Source organism: Danio rerio, chromosome 9 (assembly GCF_052040795.2).
Source record: "Danio rerio strain M-AB ecotype USA chromosome 9, GRCz13ab, whole genome shotgun sequence".
Taxonomy (NCBI): Eukaryota; Metazoa; Chordata; class Actinopteri; order Cypriniformes; family Danionidae; genus Danio; species Danio rerio.
This window is the reverse complement of record NC_141029.1, coordinates 3,491,792-3,513,668: the sequence shown is the minus strand read 5'-3', so window position 1 is coordinate 3,513,668 and position 21,877 is coordinate 3,491,792. Positions and strand designations below refer to the sequence as shown.

Here is a 21,877-nt window from a genome sequence, read left to right as displayed (position 1 = left end):
TAAAATCACGCAGTTTGAACTAGGCATTATTCAGTTGATCACGACATTATGTTCGGAGGACAAACTGGGCTGGCAGAACTGTTATTGTGTACAAGTTAATATTATTTGACAACGTCGTCACTGTCAACGCAAACGAACTGAAAACTTATTTGTGTTAATTTCAATTTGACGCGACAGGTGCAGGTGTCGATTGTAAATGACGTCACTTGCATAAAAAGCATGGGTGCCTGAGCGTGCAAGCCCGAGAGTGCAAGCCTGAGGATGCAAGTGCAACTCTGCAGCCAGACCTTTCTCGTAAAAACGCCATTTAAACAATGCATTATTACAACTGAAACATATAAACCCCTGCAGAAAGATAACTGCTGAGGGCAAAATAATTATACAACACTGATGCTCGGAGGAACAGCTTCACATCCACAGCATGTCTTCATACAGAGCGGACGGATTATAGAGAGAGAGAGAGACAGAGAGAGAGAGAGAGAGAGAGAGAGAGAGAGAGAGAGAGAGAGAGAGAGAGAGACTGAGACTGTGTGCAGGTGACTGGGTGCTGCATTCTCCCTGCTAAATGGCTCCGCTTTAAATCAGATGCAAATCTGTAATAATAACACTTGTTGTGAATGGAGCTCGTGGTGTGGATGTGGAGACTGCGGCTGCCGCCTGGTGTGAGCCATTATACCCTCAAACAAACCCAGAGCCCGGCCTCAGGTCCCTCCGGCTCTTAACACCGCGTGAGAGGATCACACAGGAAACTATTCACGCCACTCCATGAATAAATTACGCCAGACAAAGACTGCAGAATGTCAGAACGGCAGCGCTGAAAGAGTTGTGTTTCTGTTCAGTATTTGGTTTTTCACTCGTCTAAACGGACCTCGAAAATGTGCAGCTCGCTTTGAAGTCCAGAAATGCTTCATTTCACATGTTGTAGTTTGAAGCCGTGCGGTTTTGGAGCTGTCTTGGCAGCCGCAGCCGGGGGTTTGTTTTGGCAGGACTTCACTTGTTTTGTTGTTTCTTGAGATTGCTGTTCGGTACACCAAGTTCGGGCTGCGCTTTATGACTGACTAATCATTGCAGGGGAGCTGTGGCAGTTCCACCTAATGGGTAATATGTACTCCGTGTTCTCCGTCAGACTGCAGACAGGGATGGACACAAACGCACACATAAAAACACACACTTACTCTGTAGGGTCCAAAGAGCCGCTTTTTCACCTCCAAGCGAAACTCTCGGGCTTTCTCCTCATCGTTCATGTCTGTATTTCGGAGACGCAGAATTTCATAAACACGTCGTGCATGTTTCTGAAAATTAGACCAGAGACATACTGTTAGTACACTCTAAATTGAAAACTGTGTCATTCATGCTTCACTTGTTTAAACAGACTGTAAAATATATGGATGTAGTATCCGTGACGTCACCCATAGGTTTCTGAAGAGCGCAAAAGAAGCCACAAGTAGGTGCGGCCAACCTTCGCCATTTTGTTCGCGTGTCATCACACCCACGGCGGGATACCAAACAAGGGCAAAGAGGCGGAGAGTGAGCGGAGCTACAGACACCTGCCGGCATTTTGCTTGGACCTGGCTTAGACAGACTTTACTTTGGGAGAACGCTTAATACTTTATTGCATGCGACTCGTTTGTGTTCTGACCACATGTTCTTAGTTGTACACTACATCAATAAAGTGTTTAGACGTTTAAAAAACACTGCTGTAATACACTGAGCCACTAAGCATTGCTCTTATGATGTTTTTCAACAGGAGGAAAAAGTGAATTACGTCCAAACACTTCAGATATAGTCTGTGTTAGTAAATGCAAGACTATTGATGACATCCAGCCTATCACTGTATGATAAACGCTTCAGATGACGGTTCAGCTAATCAATCTGTCAGATTCTGTAGTGTATTACAGCTCTAAATATAAATATAAATGATCTTAAATAAAACAAATACATGTATAGAGATGGTATACAAGTATGTAACTTTACTCACACGGGAAACGGAGGCCACGTGAATGGTTTGTGAGCACAATTAAGTGCACACAGCATCCCATATCATCTGATAATTGAAGGAAATAAGTCCAAAAGGGTGAAAGCCACATAAAACAACACAGAAATACGATAAATATGCTGAGATCGGTGATTTCACTAAGTGGCCACGCCCTTAATTATGCAAACTTAATATAGCCTAATATAAAGGAAACGGATAAGTTATAAAAAAATGCACCCCCCTCAAAGTTGTCATGAAGGGTAATATCAGCTGTATGAACCAAAATCTTTCTTTGTATCAGGCTGTAAACACCTTTTTTTTCTGCTGTAAAGTTGGCCATTCTAACAGTGGGCTCAATTGAAATGTGCTCTATTATGAAGCCATGACTAGCGGAATTTCAATGAATTGCAGTTTTAGTTACTTCTGTATTGGCTTCCCGAGGGAGAACGGGAGGTTGCCGCTTGGTTTAAAACCAGGTGCACTCTTCTGCTGAACACTAAAGAAAATATTTTAAAGAATGATGGCAACCATTGACTTAGTATTTGTTTTTTCCTACTATGAACGTCAATGGTTTCCAGCTTTCTTTAATATATCTTCTATAGTGTTCAACAGAAGAAAGAATCTCTTAAAGGTTTATGACTAATTGAGGATGAGTAGGGCTTTATTTGTGCTGGAACACGACGGATCCGGCATCTCTGAAATCTGATCCGGCACCTCATTTTACCGATCCCCCTCCTCAACCGTCCTCCTCCCCCATCCGCTGTTCACTTTCACTTTCTTCCGCGACTCCCCAATCCTCTACACTCTCGTCTGCAACAACTTCCCATTAAACTTCCCGCCGAGGCAAGAAATGACAACAGCCAATCAGAGGCAGAATATCTGCAGAGGTTTTCACTCATTCGTAGCGCTATCAAGACTAGATGTTTGCACCTTGACCTCATTTATTAGACTTACTTAAAATTAATTAGATCTAAATTTAGGTAGTTATTTAATTAGATCTGCTTATTTTAATATCAATAATAAACAAATGATTTTAATCACAGCTAATAAAAATATTGTTACTGTTATATCGTAAAAAATATCGCAATACTCAACAAAATCGCATATTTTTCCAGTATCGTGCAGCCCTAGTGTCATTACAATATGATCTAATCATTCAATACAGTTTTGTAAAATCAACACTGTATATTCTGCCCTTTTTTAAACTAAATTATACTCATAAACAGGAAAAAAAATTAATAAATCAAAGATTCTGTATGCCCCTAGCCGAGTCATACAAACAAATGTAAATTACAAAATCGGATTCAGAATTGTTTATAATTCTGATCTAGAACCCTAATACCCGAATTACAATCATATGAAACGGATAGACTTCATTATCCAGGCAACTTCCAGAAATGTTTTTATACGTATGAAGGCAAAAGCCATAACTGATTTATTTATTCAGTTCAGTCAAACATGTACAATTATACTTTTCATTTGCGTGCACAATATATCGCAATTATTGCTATCGTGATAACATATATGCAAATTACATATCGTAGACATGTGTAAAAAAAAAAAATCACATTTACTTTATGCATTGATTGTATATTTAAATTTGACCAATCACATGTGGCCGAACCATCTTTAAGCCCACCTCCCCAGTAGTTGCTGTTCTGCTATTGGCTGGAGTGATGAAAAGTTGAACCCAGAGCTAAAATAAACCCTAATGGGTGGAGCCAAGGCGAGAAATGAAAACAGCCAATCAGAGGCAGAATATGTGAAGAGGTTACTCCCTCATTCGTAGTGTTATAAAGACTAAATGTTGGCACCTCGACACAGTTTATTAGTCTGAATTAGAATTATTTATATCTAAATTTTGCTATTTTATTTTTATTTATATATATCTATATCTATTTATATTTAAATAACATCAATAATAAACAAATCACTTAAAAACACAGCTAATAAAAATATTGCTACTGTTATATCGTAAGAAATACCACAAAAAAAAAGGTCACACATTCTGTCTGGCCCTAGCGAAGTCATACAAACAAATGTAAATGACAAAATCGGATTCAGAATAGTTTAGAATTCTGATCTCGAACCCTAATATCAGAATTACAATCATATAAAACAGATTGACTTCATGATCTAGGCAACTTCCAGAAATGTTTTTATACGTATGAAGGCAAAGGCCATAACTGATTTATTTATTAAGTTCAGTCAAACATAAACAATTATACTTTTCATTTGCATGTCATTTAAGGCTGCACAATAGATCGCAAAATTATCGTTATTGCAATAATAGTATATAATAAACGTATCGATAATGGCATTCAATATACATATCGAAGACGTGTGATAAATGACATGTATTTTATGCATTGGTTGTTTATCTAAAATTAACCAATAAAATGAGGCCTTACTATCTTTAACCCCGCCTCCGGAGCAGCTCTGCTATTGGCTGGAGTGAACCCAGAGCTGAAAATAAATACTTATAAAGACAACAGCCAATCAGAGTCAGAATATCTGTGCAGGTTTTCACTCATTCATAGCGTTTTAAAGCCAAAACGTTTACACCTTGACCTCTTTTATTAGTCCGAATTCAAATTAATTAGATCTATATTTAGCTAATTACTTCAGTAGACCTGTTGATTTTAACATCAATAGTAAACAAATGACTTAAAAACATAGCTAGCTATATCGTAAGTTATATGGTTATATCGTATGAAATATTATCGCAATACTTAACAATAAAATCGTATAGTTTTCCGGTATCAAGCAGCCCTAGCGTCATTAAATAAGATCTAATCAATCAATGAATTTTTGTTAAATTAAATAATAATAAATACTATATTTATATAGCGCTTTTCCGGATACTCAAAAGCACTTTACACATTTATTTGTGGGAAATCTCCTTATCCACCACCAGTGGATTAAAGAACCAAGGCCCTAAATAAAGTGAACTGGACAAAATCTACCAGCAGCAGCAATTACAGACTGAATCTTTAACCTTTTCCATTCCTCTGGGTTAAAAGCATCTTGGTTTGGGATTCCCGCACTACTCCTGAGTCTGGCCGATCTGTAAGCACTGCTCTTTCTGTAACCATGACTCCGAGAGGTCCAGCATACCTCACGCAGCTCCCGCTAGGGTAGTATGGAGAGCCAAGCATTTTGCCTGGCCAAGCCACAGGCACCACCCTGAGATAATCACTCACAAACAACACGAACAGAGGGGATTGTGGGGCATAAAAGGGGATGCTGGGTTATAATTGGAGCAGTTAAAGAGTGGCCGGAGAGGCGCGAGAGAGAGGAGACCCACAGGGGTCACTGTTAGGCCCACTCCCACTCACTACCTGCTAATGGCCCGCAGAGGAAACGGATGTTCACTTCTACCTTTAGAGCATTACATGATGAAAACCCATTAGGACAAAGCTTGTGTATAACTGCACAAACTCTTTAGAGAATTCATCATACTTAATCCTACGGAGCATTAAATCTTCACAGAAAGAGCTAAAAAAGGCAAACATTGTGTCTGGGTAATGAAATAAATATGTAATAGTTACAAAATATAATAATACTTTTCTAAGTTACGAGTAAAGTAACAAATTACTTTTAACAATTAAGTAACAATATTTGAGTAACTTTTAGAAAAGTAATGTGAGCAGGGCTGATAGTGGAAAAAATTCCTGAGCCTGAACTTTTTTTCCTTGCCCCTGAGGTGAGTAGGGGGGGGGGTACTATGTATGCAACGCACTTTTAACACATAACTTGTGGGCCCCTGGGCCCAAATATATTAACAGCCTATGTGTAACCCTAATCATCATTATTGTCAAGTGGCTCTTTTTAGACACATGCCAGTAATGTCAGTGACACATGCCAGTGTCAGTGATCTTGTGACATGTGCCAGTAGGTGTCAGTATAAGCACGTTGTAAGCACATTAATCTTATAAGTCTCTTTGCTTTAATATTTAAAAATCATTAGGCAAATGACACCTGTTATCTTACATGCATATATGTTATGAGTTTTCAACATGCATTTTATTATAACTTTTTAAAGGATATTTTTTAAAATACCTTAAAATGAAAATAAGTTAAATAATAAAATAAATGAATGAATTAAAAACATAGAGAAGTCCATATTGTAGGGAACAAAGGAACTGCCAGGATGCAATAATATACAGTACAACAGATAAGTGTAACCCCTCCCATACATAAGCATGCCACAATAAATTTGACTGACATGTACTGTCAAATGACTATATTACGTACAGAAGTATGACTACGAATACATAAAATAAATGCGTTTAAATTAAAACATCGTGGAGTAGCTCAGCAAATAAACTAACTTGCGACGCGATAAATTAGGTTAAAAGTCGCGTAATGATTAAATATGGTTTTGCTCGTGTTAATTAATGTCATAAGCTTCGCCGGGTGTCGATGTCACTGCAGTGACATGCAGCGCGACACTCTGAGTGACACAGTGCAGGGCTCGAAATTAACTTTCTTACTTGGTAGCACCGGTGCTCCCAACCTGAAATATTTAGGAGCACCAGAAAAAAATTAGGAGCATCCACCAAAAATGAATGATATATTTGACAAGTTGTATATTAAGGGATTTATTGTATTTGAAAATAACATCAATTGGGACTAACAAAACCCAGAAACAACTATCTAACTAATGCTGTGATGACTTAATATTTGTGCAATAATTCCAAAATGAATGTTGAATAATTATAAAATATTAATGATGATGATGATGACAATAATACTAATAATGAATAATATTTCTCATCATCATGATGCCTTGAATGTGCTTTAATGCAAGTTATCTGCTATATAAAGTCCTACTGTTAATTTATGAAAAATGAAAAATAAATTGATGGTTTGCATCAAACACAAATGAAGCATTGTAGTAAGAAATATTTATTTTGTACTATTGTTTTTATATGCATGCCAATTTAATAAATAATATTTCTGCTACAAAACAAACGAAATAATATAATAAATAATTTAATCCAATGCTGAAAGCTGCAAAGCAGTCATCAGTAATTAAATAGAAAAATAATATAGACCTCAAGAAAGAACGGACAAAAGAAAGGAAGAAAAGCCTCACTTTTAAAAGTTTTGGTTTCGGTTCGTGTCGTTTTAATGCTCAGCCTCGTTATGCGCTGAATTACATTTTTCTGTGTTTGCGGGAAAGCATGCGAGTCAGCCGGCCCAATAAGAGGGGGGCAGAGCAGGATTCTCCCGATGCCCACCGGCGCAATACTGTTCTCTGTTATAACCCGCATCAGATCAAACTTAGTAAAGGCGAGCTTCTTTGGCGATGGTGTTTTAGCGGACATTTGCGCTGTTGCAGCCTGCTCACGAGGAAACGTATGAAAAAGTTATGAATTGCCGTGAGATTGTGTTGGCTGAACGCTGTGCATTCAACGCATCGAGATTCAGTGTACTTTTCACTCTTCAGCCGTTTGCAATCCCCGCGGTCACAAAAGCTCCCTCCCTGTCATCTGACAGCGGAAAGTCTTGAGTGATTGACGGCTAATATGAACCAATATAGCGGCAGGGAAGAGCGAATTTACCACGTTTTTAGAAAAAAAAAAAAAAACAGGTCGCACTATAACCATAATATGCAGTCGCACGAATGCTCCCAATATATATTATGAGTCGCATAGCTTAAATTTCGGGCGCATATGCGACTAAAATGGTCGCAATTTCGAGCCCTACACAGGTTACCACACATGCCACTAGCAAGTGACACATGACAGTGGAAAACCGGACTGTGCCAGTGTCATCTGTACGTCAGATGTCGTGTCACTCCATGTTAAAACTGCTACTGTAAATCCGCGTTCAAGCGCACACAATAAGCTAAAACTCGCCCCAAGCACCGGCAAAAACAAATAACAATGAATGTGTCGAGGAAAGAGAAAGGACATATCTTAATTATTTATTATTTTATTTTATTTTTTTATTTTATTATTTGTTATTTTAATTTATTATTTACTTATTCTGAGTCAGTGTCGCAAAGATCCTGACTGGCAATCTCCTCTTGGACTCGCCTTTAGAAAGAAATTCATCTTTACGGATTACATGAAGGAGTTTTTTTGTTTTCGATTTGTTTTATTTCGTTAAGTAATAATTTAAAGCTTTCTATAAATATATTTATTATGTCTGTGCGGCATATAGCCTACATTTTGCTTCATTTTGTTAAGCGCTCCTGTTCAAAAACCAGACGACAGAAAGCTCATAATTTTGGTTTTCTTTATTTTATAAAAACGCTGTAACGTTTTTTGATGTATTACTCGTACTTTGTGAGCAAAAATGACGGATAACTTTACATTGCTCCCACTGAAAAAATGCAAGTGATTGCTCTGGCGCCTCAATGTCCTGCAAGCTTTTTATAAGCAAACTATGCGCCTAATAGCACACATTCTTTAACGTTTAACCTACCATTGTTTTATACTTGAACTGTTTTATATCTTTTATTTTAGGCAAGTCGTGGAGATCTGAGAAGGCAAACTGATCAAACAGACAATGATGGTCTTCCGCTGGGCGCTGTTCGTTAAAAAACTTTTTTTTAACGAATAAAAAAATGCCCCAAACGTTTTTCTAAATAAGCTAAATAAAAAAAAACGAAACTAAATATAAACACTTTGCCATTAGGCTACATACAAAACTGAACTATTTCATAGCTGAAACACTAAGTTGTTTAAGGAGAAGGGGGAAATATATTTTTGTCCCGTCTATTGCTTCACCGTTATTTCGAGAATAAACCCAGCGTAAATATGCAGATGTCATTCCCAAAACATATCAGCGTATATGTGCCGAAAACGAAAGTTTCATACAAATTCTGAATGGATTATAGCCTGGAAAGTGCAAAGCACGCTCCTCTTATTATCACTAAAAAGCGTCACTAATCTTAGTTCATAGAGATCTCACAAAGATCCGTTATAATTTATAAAGCTCTCTAAATTACACAATTAATCTTTTATTTACATGGCGTCTACACTCAAAAGATGATTCACGAGCACACAAAATGGCACTTAATAAAAACCAATCCGGCGCATTCAGCAGTGAGTGAATTCTGTGAATCTAGAGAAATGACAGATCAATATCCGTTAACCTGATTTTTTTTTTCCCCGCAGCCACAGTACGCCGGAAATCCGGCGTGGTGCCGGAACGCTATCACCCCTGTGTGAGTTACTTTTTTAGTTTGCTTAACCAGTTAAACTCTGCTGTTATTTTGGGATTTCCGCCTGGAGTTTGCCTACCCAAATTTAAAAGCTTCCCAAATCCACATGCAGAGGTGTAAAAGCAAAAATTTGGTATCATTTTAAAGAAAACCCTTTGAATTTTCATTAAAGACTATTGAAAGTGTTTAAAATATCGGTCTGTTTTTTCTGTGTTATAATAAACACCTACAAAAGGAGGCGCTTTTTGTATTTTTGTTATATAAACTCAAATTTGAAAGTGTACCTTTTAGGTTGTGTGTGGTCTAGCGTGCTGTAATTAATTTTGATGGTTCCTGCACATGTCTGTAATCATAGGAGACAAGAAAAATGTCTCCACCATAATCTATGCAAAGGTTATTGTATTCCAACTGATGAGAGGTGCTGTACAAGCCACAGGGAGCGATCAGTGTTTTCATATTTCACTATTCTTTTGTTTGATCAAACATAATTCACTATGTTTGGACCACATCAGACATATAAAAGGATTACTTATGCACATCAGCTCAAAAACTGAGGAGAATGACCCTGAAGAACACAGCATAAAGTAAGAGATGACAGCTGTCTGTGCTGTCTGGGGCTGCTTATTGATCATAAATGTATTGTTTTCACTTCTGCACCATGGAAACACCATGATTCACTTGGCAACTGTTTGATATGTGAATATAATTCAGTAAAAAGAATGCTAGAACCGTATGAGCACCGGCAAGAGCTTATATTTGAGCTATAACTTGTACATGTGTCATAAGAAAAATATGAAAATGAACCAATGTAAAATGCCCAGCTCGGGTATCCAAAATACTGTGTATTTAAGTGTAAATAACTTTTGTACAGTAGAATAAAAACCAAAGTGATGCATATGTGCATAAAATACAGATTCTACACTTTCTAACGAAACCACTTAAGGGGGTCTGGTGCAATGCTGGCCCTTTAAATCTTAAAGCGAAAGTCGATGACGTCACGGACGCGGTACCGGGTCTGCTGAGTTTAACTGGTTCCGCTTGTTAAGTCATGACATATGGAATACTGTTTCTGGGTCCCAGAACTTGGATGATGCGAAGGCAGCCAAAGAACAACGTCCACGTTCCATTTTCTGATACCTACTTCCAGCAGGATAACACACCATGTCATAAAGCGTGAATCATCTCTGTTTTCTTGAACATGACAATGAGTTCACTGTTCTCAAATGGCCTCAACAGTCACCAGATCTCAATCCAATAGAGCACATTTGGGAAGTGGTGGAACAGGAGATTCGCATCATGGATGTGCAGCCGACAATTCTGCAGCAACTGCGTGATGCTATCATGTCAATATTGACCAAAATCTCAGAGGAATATTTCCAGTACCTTGTTGAATCTATGCCACGAAGGATCAGTGCAGTTCTGAAGGCACAAGGGGGTCCAACCCGGTACTAGTAAGGTGTACCTAATAAAGTGGCCGGTGAGTGTATATTATGCATGTCATCTTGGCTAAGACAAACAAAAATGGTTATTAAAGCCCTGTGTTTTTTGTGTTATGGTTGTGTTCATTCTGGACTATAGGAAAGATAGAAAGTAAGTAAAATGCTAGGAATGTTACCTTGTTGATCTTGAGTTTCTCTCTGGCCTCAGATGCCATCTCTTCACTGAAACCCTGGGAAAGTTTCTCGCTGGCAAATGACGGCAGAGTCAAGCAGAGCTTCACCAGCACAAAGTCCCTCAGCTTCACATAGTTTTCAGATGGATCTTCCGCTGCAGAGCAGACAGACAGCGCAAGCATCTTGAAAGTGTTCATTTGATAAAACACAACACAACGGCATCTACCTCAGACCAACACTACTGGCTTTCCCTTCGAGGAAACTCATATTTGCTGAATGCACCACTGGTGGAAATTAAATGCATTTTTAGTCTGGAAATTATGAAAACCTAAAACCCAATCCCAATTCTATTTTTTACCCCTTCTCCTTGGCCCTTGAAACAGAGTGTGAAGGTTGAAGGGCCTCAAATTTTACCTCTAAGAAATGGGACACCACTACAGCACCTGCACATGTCATCATATGTCATTGTGAGCTCTTGATTTATATGAGATCAGATGATACTTCTCACAAAACAGATGTTTTATACTCATAAATTCTTGTGTATATGTTCATTACTAACCTTTCTATCAACATGATTTGATTATACTGCAAATCAATGATATGTGAAATAGCCTACTGTAATGTCTGCAATTATATAAAATAAATATAACAATGCAACATGTATTATCCTAATCAACCAAAATAAATACATTCTTTCCGAATAACGCTATTCAAGTCATTTGTTAAAATTATATTGCCAAAAAACTAAATAAATGGCAATGTCAGATTTTTCCAATATCATGCTTGCCTAAAATTAATAAACTGTTTTATTGTAAACAATAAATATTATTTAAAACAAATAGAATATTTTCAATATCTATTTTAAAGGCAAGGCAAGTTTATTTTTATAGCACATTTGATACACAGTGGCAATTCAAAGTGCTTTACATAAACAAAAATAAAAGGAAAAAAATTAAATAAAAATAGAAAAAAAAGGGGGTTTGTTCACCCAAAATTTACAAATCTGATATCATTTACGCATCCTAAATGAGTAATAAACATGTTAAGATGCAGAGGGCTTGGCAAAGATCTGCAACACTGAAGTCCTCTTTACTCTCTGAATAATTGTGTCTTTGTTGCAGGGTGAGTGAGTGGCAGCATGTGGCCAGCACATTTCAGAAGCAAACCGCCAGCAATTAACATCACATCCCTTCATCCCTTCACCTCCCCAAAACCAAAGGCAGAGCAACACAACAGCAACAAATGCCTTATGAACAGAAACTCAATACAACTTGCCTTACAGAGTAAATCATTAGGATCACACATTCAAATGTTTTTATTTTCATTTTCTAATCAAATAATATTATTTTCAAAGATTATTTAAAAAAAAAAAAAGATTTAAAAGGTTATAATGCATTCAACTTCATTAAAGCATGCACAGCTTATATAAAAATCATTATGGCATTTTTGGGTTAAGGTTAGGGCCGTGTTTAGGACTGCTCTCATTATTACAAGTAGTCAGTGATCTGCAGTCATTGAATTATTCTCATTTTGATCTTTTTTATCTCTCATTGTTTTGGAAACAAAACCACAAACATTTCAGCTTAGAACTTTAAAATAAAAAACATCAAAATGACAATTATTTAACAAGTGCAGAGTGCGGATCATTGCCTAATTATTAAAACAAGTTATATAAATATAAGAAACTAGCAACTCAAGAGCACGGTGCAAACTACACTATAGAACTTGCTTTCATTAATAAAAATAATCAGTAGGTAGACTTTGAAACAAACATAAATGGACTATTGTTTGTTTTGTATTAATACTTTGTGCTGTATTTGGTTACTGAGCAGCAATAAACAACACTATAAAATACACAGTTTAATTGTTATTTTCTAAACTAGTAGTGTTTTGAATTTATTAAATGAATAATAATTGTGATAACCGTGAAACCATGATTATTCTTCAGACTATAATCGTACAACCAAAAATCTATAATCGTTAGCAAATAGACACTAATAAATTATACATTAAATATTATTAAAATCTAAAACTTTTTTAAAGATTTACTGTTATAAAAATATATATACTCTCTTTAAAGCATTTACATTTAAAATAATTCCTTTATAGATTAACCGCCTTGTAACATTAAAAATAGTGCTTTTTTTAAAGTATGCGTTCACTCCCAAAAAAAATAACAACCTGTTGAAAATCTAGGTCTCAGTGTGCTGGTACCTGTGATGTCCTGTACTTTAGGAGATGTGCAGTAGTATCTGTGGACGGTCTCTAACAGCTGAGCCCCGTGGCCTTCTCCCTGGAAAGGTGGTAAGATCAGCATCTGGCTGCACACACACGAAACACAAAAGGTTTTAGAGATGGAAAAGCACGACACTTCAGCACAATATCAATTTAAGGTTAGAGCTCTTAAAGCTTTGAGCAAGCGTTCTGCAAAACACAGAGTCCCCTTACACATCTAACACTACTGAATGGCCACACAATGCAATGAAACACACACACTAAAGGCCGGAGGTTTCATTTATACAGCGGGGTGAAAATAAGTAATGAACATGTCACCATTTTTCTCAGAAAACACATTTCTAAAGGTGTGTTGACTTAAAAACAACCAGAGAAATCCATATATGCAAAGAAAACAAAACTAATTAGTTTACAAATTAATTTTTTTATGATGGACAAAAGTGTAGGAGGCAGTGTGTCAATAAAATTCACACAACGTGAGGTCGAATAAACTTGTTCATGTGCGAAAATTACAGAGGAAAGTTTTAGATTCAGTGCACAATAACCTTAAAAATAACAATGTATTTAAAGTTTAGGACTCCACCACTAACCTTAAAAAGAGGCTTTTTATCGTGTCATAAATAATTCTTCGTCTAGACAAGATTTTTTTGGGTTATTAAATTTTATTAAAGGATGTCTTCTGCAATCATGTCTATCAGTCCTCTGTATAGTAATCAGGGCTTGAAATTGCGACCGTTTTGCCGCATATGCGCCTGAAATTTTATCTATGCGCCCTCAAAATATATTTGGGAGCATTTGTGCGAGTGCATAAAATTGTTGTGTGCGACCAGCTTTTACTGCAAAATGTTCACCACATGCGCGGTTTTGGGAGACATTCATGCAGGATGCATCTCTGCATGCGAAACGCAATGCTCAGGAATGGTTTTCTAAACAAAGCCAAGTCCGTAATGCTTGCCCCGCCTTCGCGCTCTTCTTATTGGCCCACCACTGCTCTAGCACTGAAATATCAGCTGTCAATCACTCAGTCAATGCCTTCTGGCTTGGGATGACAGAGAGAGCTACTACCGCGAAAAATTGTTAAGCACTGAAGATGAGAATGAAGATAACACTGACAGATTTTGTTTTAGAAACCATCTAAAGTTACATATAATGACACATCTTACTAGTGATCATGAGCTGAATGTTAATCTACACTTTTCCAAGAGTGGATAAAAGACCATTGGCTTCAAGTCCGCTATGAAAAGTCTGTGGGATAGAATTTTCAGGTAACCACATCTAGCACGAAAGCTTCTGTTTAATCCTTCATATAATCGCCAGATGCTCTCCGCCGAGCAAGTAGCAGCTATATGTAAAATTTAACTCCAAATTTAAACTAATATCGCTACTCGAGTAAACTAATATCGAGTAAACTAATATCGCTACTCATAAAAAGACTGATATTGCTATTAACATGACGTATGCATATAATAAGGTACAGTATATGTCAAAAGCATCAGTGCGATATCAGACAGCACCCGTGAGAACAGCACAGTTATACCGTTTACAGACTCAATGTCAAGCAGTGTGTGCAGGGCCGGTGAGCGCTCCGTGTATCTTTTGGTCACTCAGTTCTGTTATAAAAATCTATTTTTTTGTGATTACGGGATTTCGTTGAGACATATTTTCCTCATGCTTGCATATATATATATATATATATATATATATAAATTTTTTTTTGCTTGTTAGTTTGATTACTGTTGATTTCAAATACAATAAATATGTTTGTAAAACACTAGTAGTAACGGTGCTTATAATTGGTGGGTGCGACTAAATTTTGGCTGATGCGCCTACATTTTTTAAGTTAGGAGCACCAGTGCAACCAAACAAAAAGGTTCATTTCGAGCCCTGGTAATTGTAATGTATTGATTATAATGTATTTTAAAGGAGACCTATTATGCAAAAATCCTTTAAGGGGTTTAAACACACTTGCATATATAGTAGGGCTGCGCGATTAATTGAAGACTCGGTTTCGATTTTGGTTTCTAACTATTATGAAAAAACATTAATCGAGACAAAATGATTATTGCATCATTAGTAGCCCCGCCCCCTTTTGAAAAGAGCCCAATCTCATTCGAATTTAAAGCGACAGTCACCAAAACGCCACAATTCGGATCAAAGCCTAAAAGGGGCAGTTTTAAAGCATTATAAAACATTATTTGTGTGGTATTTTGAGTTAAAACATCACACGCACACTCTAGAAACATCAGAGACTTATTTTAAATCCTCTAAAAAGAGACATAATCGGTATGCTTTAATGTAAGAGCTTAAAAAGCCATATTACTTTTGAGCCTAATCTGTTTAAATATTTATTCTGCAGATAAGAGAAACAGTAACATTGATCATTGCTCCAGCAACAAAAATAAATCAGTTGTGATATTGGGTAGTGAACCCACCAGTTGAGAATTACAGATTCAGACATCCACACTTTCACCCGTCTCATTGTAGATGCTGGAAATGTTCTCAAATACAGTAAGCAATGATATCATCAGCCTCCCGAAAGGTTATATCTGTTCATTCAGCGGTGGCCAACTGTAATGAAACGTTAGCGCGTCCTGCCAATCAATACATTAGACTCGTTTTCAAAAATCGGGGTGGGTGATGCTGAATCCGTGGCTCTTATAATACCCAGAGAGGGGCTGGAACGCAATAGAGATGCGAGACGATAATTTGGGAGTTTTAGAGACAAGGCAGAAAGAGAGAAAGAGAGAGAGAGATGTGTAATTTTCTGCAGAATAAAGCGGGCACGTGCTTCCTCGGTAATTACCTGACACGTGGTCTGGTTTTGTCTGGGTATACGTAGTAATTATACACTGTCATGTAGCCAACCGTCGCGTAGAGGGTCTCTCCGTCCTTATTGTACTTCTCGAATCTGCAAGAAAGACAAGAGAGATGACAAAGGCAGGTCAATCGTAGGCACGCTCCCATGCACCGGACGCAAGTCCCCCCTCCCTGATGGTGTCAGTGCCAGCACGGTAGCCGGTCGCTGCACCTGCTGGAGACACTGAATGCTTTATGCACTTAATTGGTGCACTGCAACTTGGAGCAGAGAGCCTCTTCACATCACTCCAGTCCATTCGCCCATTGTCTGTTTTAATAGGTGCCAAAGCAAAGAAAACACAGGCAGAGTCCCCCTTCACTGCCGCTGGAGACTTCATTCAGCGCTTTCAAAAGACAACAACATTCAATTCAGCCTCTTGGCCTGACTCAAGAAAGAAACGCAGGAGCAAAAGAAACGAGACAAACAACACAAAGGAAACTCTTGCCAGATCAACAATTTTGCCTCAGTGCGGGAGAAAATATAATTAAAGCAGCCTGATAATTGGCCACACAAAGGCAGGGAGAGACGTAACTGGAGCCGTTTGGATGATTTCGATGTGTGTGTGTGTGTGTGTGTGTGTGTCTCTAAGGAGAGTACTGTCCACAAAGTTACTGTTCATTGACTTAACATTGTTAGCGCCACTCACAGGCTTTCCAAGAGCACTTGATTTCCTCTCTTTTTTAATCAACAAGTTAGATTTGGTCAAAAGCTAAGAGTGTAAACTTTTAAAAATATCTGAGAGGATCTTTATCCAGCAGTTCTCCATCAGACATTGTGAACTTGTTTTCATTGTAGACCTGGAGTTCACTTTTCCTATCATATCAAGCAGCAAACAACAACTCTTTAAGTTTTCTCTAATGTCTAATGTCAATTAGACATTAGAGAAAACTTAAAGAGATAGTTCACTCGTCAATGAAAATTCCCCTCTTACACTTTTTGCAAACCTTTTTTTCTGATATTTTGAAGAATGTTACTGATGTTTGTATTTATTTTTCCTACTTTAAATGCCAGTGGTTACAGGTCTCCAGCATTCTTCAAAATATCTTCTTTGGTGTTCAACAGATGGAGTGAAGGGAGAGTAAATGATGACAGAAGTGTTGTTTTTGGATTAACTATTCCTTTAAAGATCTTTTTCTGTTTTTGTTTTTACAAGAGAACACTGCAGACTTCTAAGTCGGCCCTATTAGTTCACAAAAATTAATTAATTGGCCTCATAAAGGCAAAGAGAGATTGGATGATTTCGGTGTGTGTGTGTGTGTCTCTAAGAAAAGCACTGTCTACAAAGTTACTGTTCATTGACTCAACATTGTTAGCGCCACTCGCAGGCTTTCCAAGAGCACTTGATTTCTTCTCTTTTTTTTATCAACAAGTTAGATTTGGTCAAAAGCTAAGAGTGTAAACTTTAAAAAAAATCTTAGAGGCTCTTTATTTACCAGTTGTCAATCAGAGATTGTGACCTTGTTTTCATTCTAGACCTGGAGTTCACTTTTCATATCATATCAAGCAGCAAACAACAATGACATTAGAGAAAACTTAAAGAAATAGTTCACTTGTAAATGAAAATTCTCCTCCTACACTTGTTGCAAACCTTTTTTTTTTCTGATATTTTGAAGAATGTTACTGATGTTTGTATTTATTTTTCCTACTTTAAATGCCAGTGGTTACAGGTCTCCAGCATTCTTCAAACTATTCCTTTAAATATCTTTTTCTGTTGTTGTTTTTACAAGAGAACACTGCAGACTTCTAAGTCGGCCCTATTAGTTCACAAAAATGAATTAATTGGCCTCACAAAGGCAAAGAGAGATGCAACTGGAGCCGTTTGGATGATTTCGGTGTGTGTGTGTGTCTCTACGAAAAGCACTGTCTACAAAGTTACTGTTCATTGACTCAACATTATTAGCGCCACTCACAGGCTTTCCAAGAGCACTTGATTTCCTCTCTTTTTTTTATCAACAAGTTAGATTTGGTCAAAAGCTAAGAGTAAACCTTAAAAGATATCTGAGAGGCTCTTTATTTAGCAGTTCTCCATCAGAGATTGTGAATTGGTTTTCATTCGGGACGTAGAGATTACTTTCATATCAAGCGGCAAACAACAATGGCATTTGAGAAAACTTTAAGGGATAGTTCACCCATAAATGAAAATTCTCCTCATTCCCCACTTGTTCCAAACCTTTTTTTCCATTCCAGATGACTTTATTAATCAGTGATTTGAGTCATGTCACAGATGTATGAATGCAGTAATCCAAGCTCATGATGGAGTCAGACACAATATTCATTCTGTCTCCACTGCAGCAGGACTTTATATTCTATACTGGACATTATTTCTGTTCAGTGACAAGACTTTAGTCTAAGCAAAGTCAGACCTTTACTGTCCTCATTAAGTCATTAAAAATCAAGGCATGATCACGTTTTATTTTGGTCAAATAAGCGTAATCTACAGGCCTTTGCCTTTCATAAAAGCCACTTCTGATACCAAATGATCAACTACAAGTTATTATTTGCCTAAAACTTGGATAGGCGACAAGACTTTTGTCAGGTAGTGCATATATAATCGAGCTATTGTAGAATTGATAGAAAGTAGGAGTAAACACAGTTTAAATTTAAGGGACTTTCCAAAAAGGGAGTCAAAAAGGTTGAAGCACAAATAGGCTGAATATGTTGGACACTGCAAAATAGTGTAATGTTGTATTTTAAAACTAACCTTTGGGTTGGTGTTTTAATTACTATTAATCATAGAAAGAAAAAAATGTGTATTTCGAACAGTACAGTCTTAATCATTTACATAGTAGTGCAATTAACACAAGAACTTCACAGCTGTTCGTGAACTACCTGTAAAAATGGATTATTTACCTAAAACAAGTGAGTAAACCCATTGTAACATGGAACTGTTAGCGTTAATTTAACTTAACTTTATAATTATGCATAGTTCCTTTACTTATAAATTTTAAGACGTGTTTACTCGCTTGCTTAGGTCAAAGTAAACTAACCGTTTTAAAAGCAACAGGTTTACACACTTATTTTTAGTTAAGTCAACTAATAATGTAAAGGAAATGGTTTAGGTTTGCTCCCCTATTTTAAGTAAAGTCAACTAATCCTTTTAAGAGCAAAAGGTTAACTTACTTATTATAAGTAAAGTCAACTAATTGTTTTAAAAGCAACAGGTTTACTCACGTTTTAAGTCAACTAATTGTTTTAAAAGCAACAGGACTACTCACTTATTTTAAGTAGAGTGAACTACTTATTTTTTACAGTGCAACCCGATTCTTGTAGATGTTCGTGAACCTTTCATGACATCCCTGCAAGTTATTTTAACATACAAAATCTTTCTCTGATTTTATTACATCCTGTCTCATTAATGCACATGCACAATTTCATTAGAAGATGCACCAGTTCTAAATAAGAACCAAAAAAAAAATTTTTTTTCGTGTAAATTATGCATAAATGATGAACAAAACACTTAAGGTCATGTTGTGAATCTGGCAAGTTTGTAAGACATTTGAGGGTGCTTGGAGAACAAATTATATAATTTTTTTTACTGCAGAAATGTGATGCAACATTATGAATTTGTGACACTTACACGAGGAAGAAATCCCAGCGATCGTCATCCACATCGATGAAACTGGCCGTCTCGATGAACCACATGAGAAATGTCTGTAAGCGCTCGTGGTATTCTCTGAAGCCTGGACATGAGATGTCCACCTGATATGAGCATACAGACAGTGGAAGTCAAAATTATTACCCCTCTTTATATATAGGAAAAAATCCTTGCTCAGTTAAGCATAATTTGGGATATATATATATATATATATATATATATATATATATATATATATATATATATATATATATATATATATATGTATATATATATATATGTATATATAAATATATGTATATATATATATATATATATATATATATATATATATATATATATATATATGTATATATATATATATATATACATATATTTATATATATATATATATATATATATATATATATATATATATATATATACATATATTTATATATACATATATATATATATATACATATATATATATATATATATATATATATATATATATACATATATATATATATATATATATATATATATATATATACATATATATATATATATATATATATATATATATATATATATATATATATATATATGTATATATATATATATATATATATATATATACATATATTTATATATACATATATATATATATATATATATATATATGTATATATATATATATACATATATTTATATATACATATATATACATATATATACATATATTTATATATACATATATATATATATATATATATATATATATATATATATATACATATATTTATATATACATATATATATACATATATTTATATATACATATATATATATATATATATATATATATATATATATATATATACATATATTTATATATACATATATATATACATATATTTATATATACATATATATATATATATATATATATATATATATATATATATATATATATATATACATATATTTATATATACATATATATATATATATATATATATATATATATATATATATATATATATATATATATATATATATATATATATATATCCCAAATTATGCTTAACTGAGCAAGGATTTTTTCCCACAGTATTTCTTATAATATTCTCTTCTTTTAGAAAAAGTCTTATTTGTTTTATTTTGGCTAGAATAAGTTTTTAAAAAACATTTTAAGGCCAATATTATTAGCCCCTTTAAACAATATATTTTTTTGATTGTCAACAGCAGAGGTCACCAACCTTTTTATTACCACGAACTGGTCAACGCTTGATAATTTTACCTCGTACAAGGAAAGGGAGGATCGATCTACGTAGATAGAGGCTGTCAAAACATTGCTGCAACTCTGATATAAGTTTTATTTACGGAGAAAATTAAAAAGCACTGCAGTGTTTGGGTGTTCTGTGTTTATCTGAGGTAATTAGTCCACTGAAATGTGCATATCCCATACAAAGTATGAAGCTGATCTGTCAGTTCTTGTCAAAGATCTTGTGGTGCGCTCACGGCATTCTGAAAAGTTGAGATGTTCTCAATTGGGGGCGCCTGGAAGCTGTGCGCCTCCATTGGAAATAGCGAACTTGTGCTTGGAAAAGACGTGATATGAGAACGGCCCCTAAAGTCGCCATGATTTGTGATCTCCAGCAGTTGATCTTCTTCCAGCACAGACATGCTGGATTCACCTGATTTGTTGGCAAATGGGTTGCGGATCCATTCCTTGGCAGTTCGTGGGTCCTTTATTTGGCCTTTACATCTTCGTAAAAAAAACTTTCCAATGTTTTTGCTAGCTTGTGTTAAATTTTGGTGCTCAAGTGACTGAAAAGTCACCAAGAGAACTCGGTCACATTTCAAAATAAAAATTAAAAATTTAAATAAATTATTGTTTAGACTTTAAAAATAAATACCATGCAAATAATTAATGATTTCTAGCACAGACCACCGGTACCGGTCAGCAGGCCGGGGGTTGGGGACCACTGGTCTACAGAACAAACCATCAATATACAATGACTTGCCTAATTAACCTAGTACAGCCTTTAAATGTTACTTTAAAAAGTGACATTTTCAATAAATGATGAATCAACAAGATTCAATAAAATCAGTCAAATTTATTTTACTATTGCAAATCTGAGCATTTTTCTATTTGCAGATACCATATTCTATGTATTCATATATCTATTATTGCATGAAAGAAAATACAAATAGGAAAAAATAAGATTCAAGCACTACTTGCACCAAATGAGAAAGCTTTGTTAAAGATTTTTTCAATGCGGTTCAAAAAAAAAAAAAAAAAAAAAAAAGCTTTTCTTTTGGTTATTCCCAATCTACACTGTAAATCGTAAGACCTAAAAACTCAACCCTAGTTGCTGTTTGAATCAAGTGGTACTCACTGCAGAGAGCTTGAGCTCCAGCTCCTCCTTCCTTG

General features: G+C 35.6%; 1 protein-coding gene across 1 annotated transcript in view; it reads right to left on the bottom strand.

Annotated features, from left to right (window-relative positions):
- The window catches only part of hat1 (histone acetyltransferase 1), a 35,215-nt gene that overhangs the window by 2,910 nt on the left and 10,428 nt on the right, over positions 1-21,877 (bottom strand). The window contains 5 exon segments of the mRNA NM_001004572.2: positions 1,176-1,292; positions 10,771-10,922; positions 12,983-13,089; positions 15,807-15,911; positions 19,438-19,559. Coding sequence (NP_001004572.1) covers positions 1,176-1,292; positions 10,771-10,922; positions 12,983-13,089; positions 15,807-15,911; positions 19,438-19,559 — 603 coding nt within the window.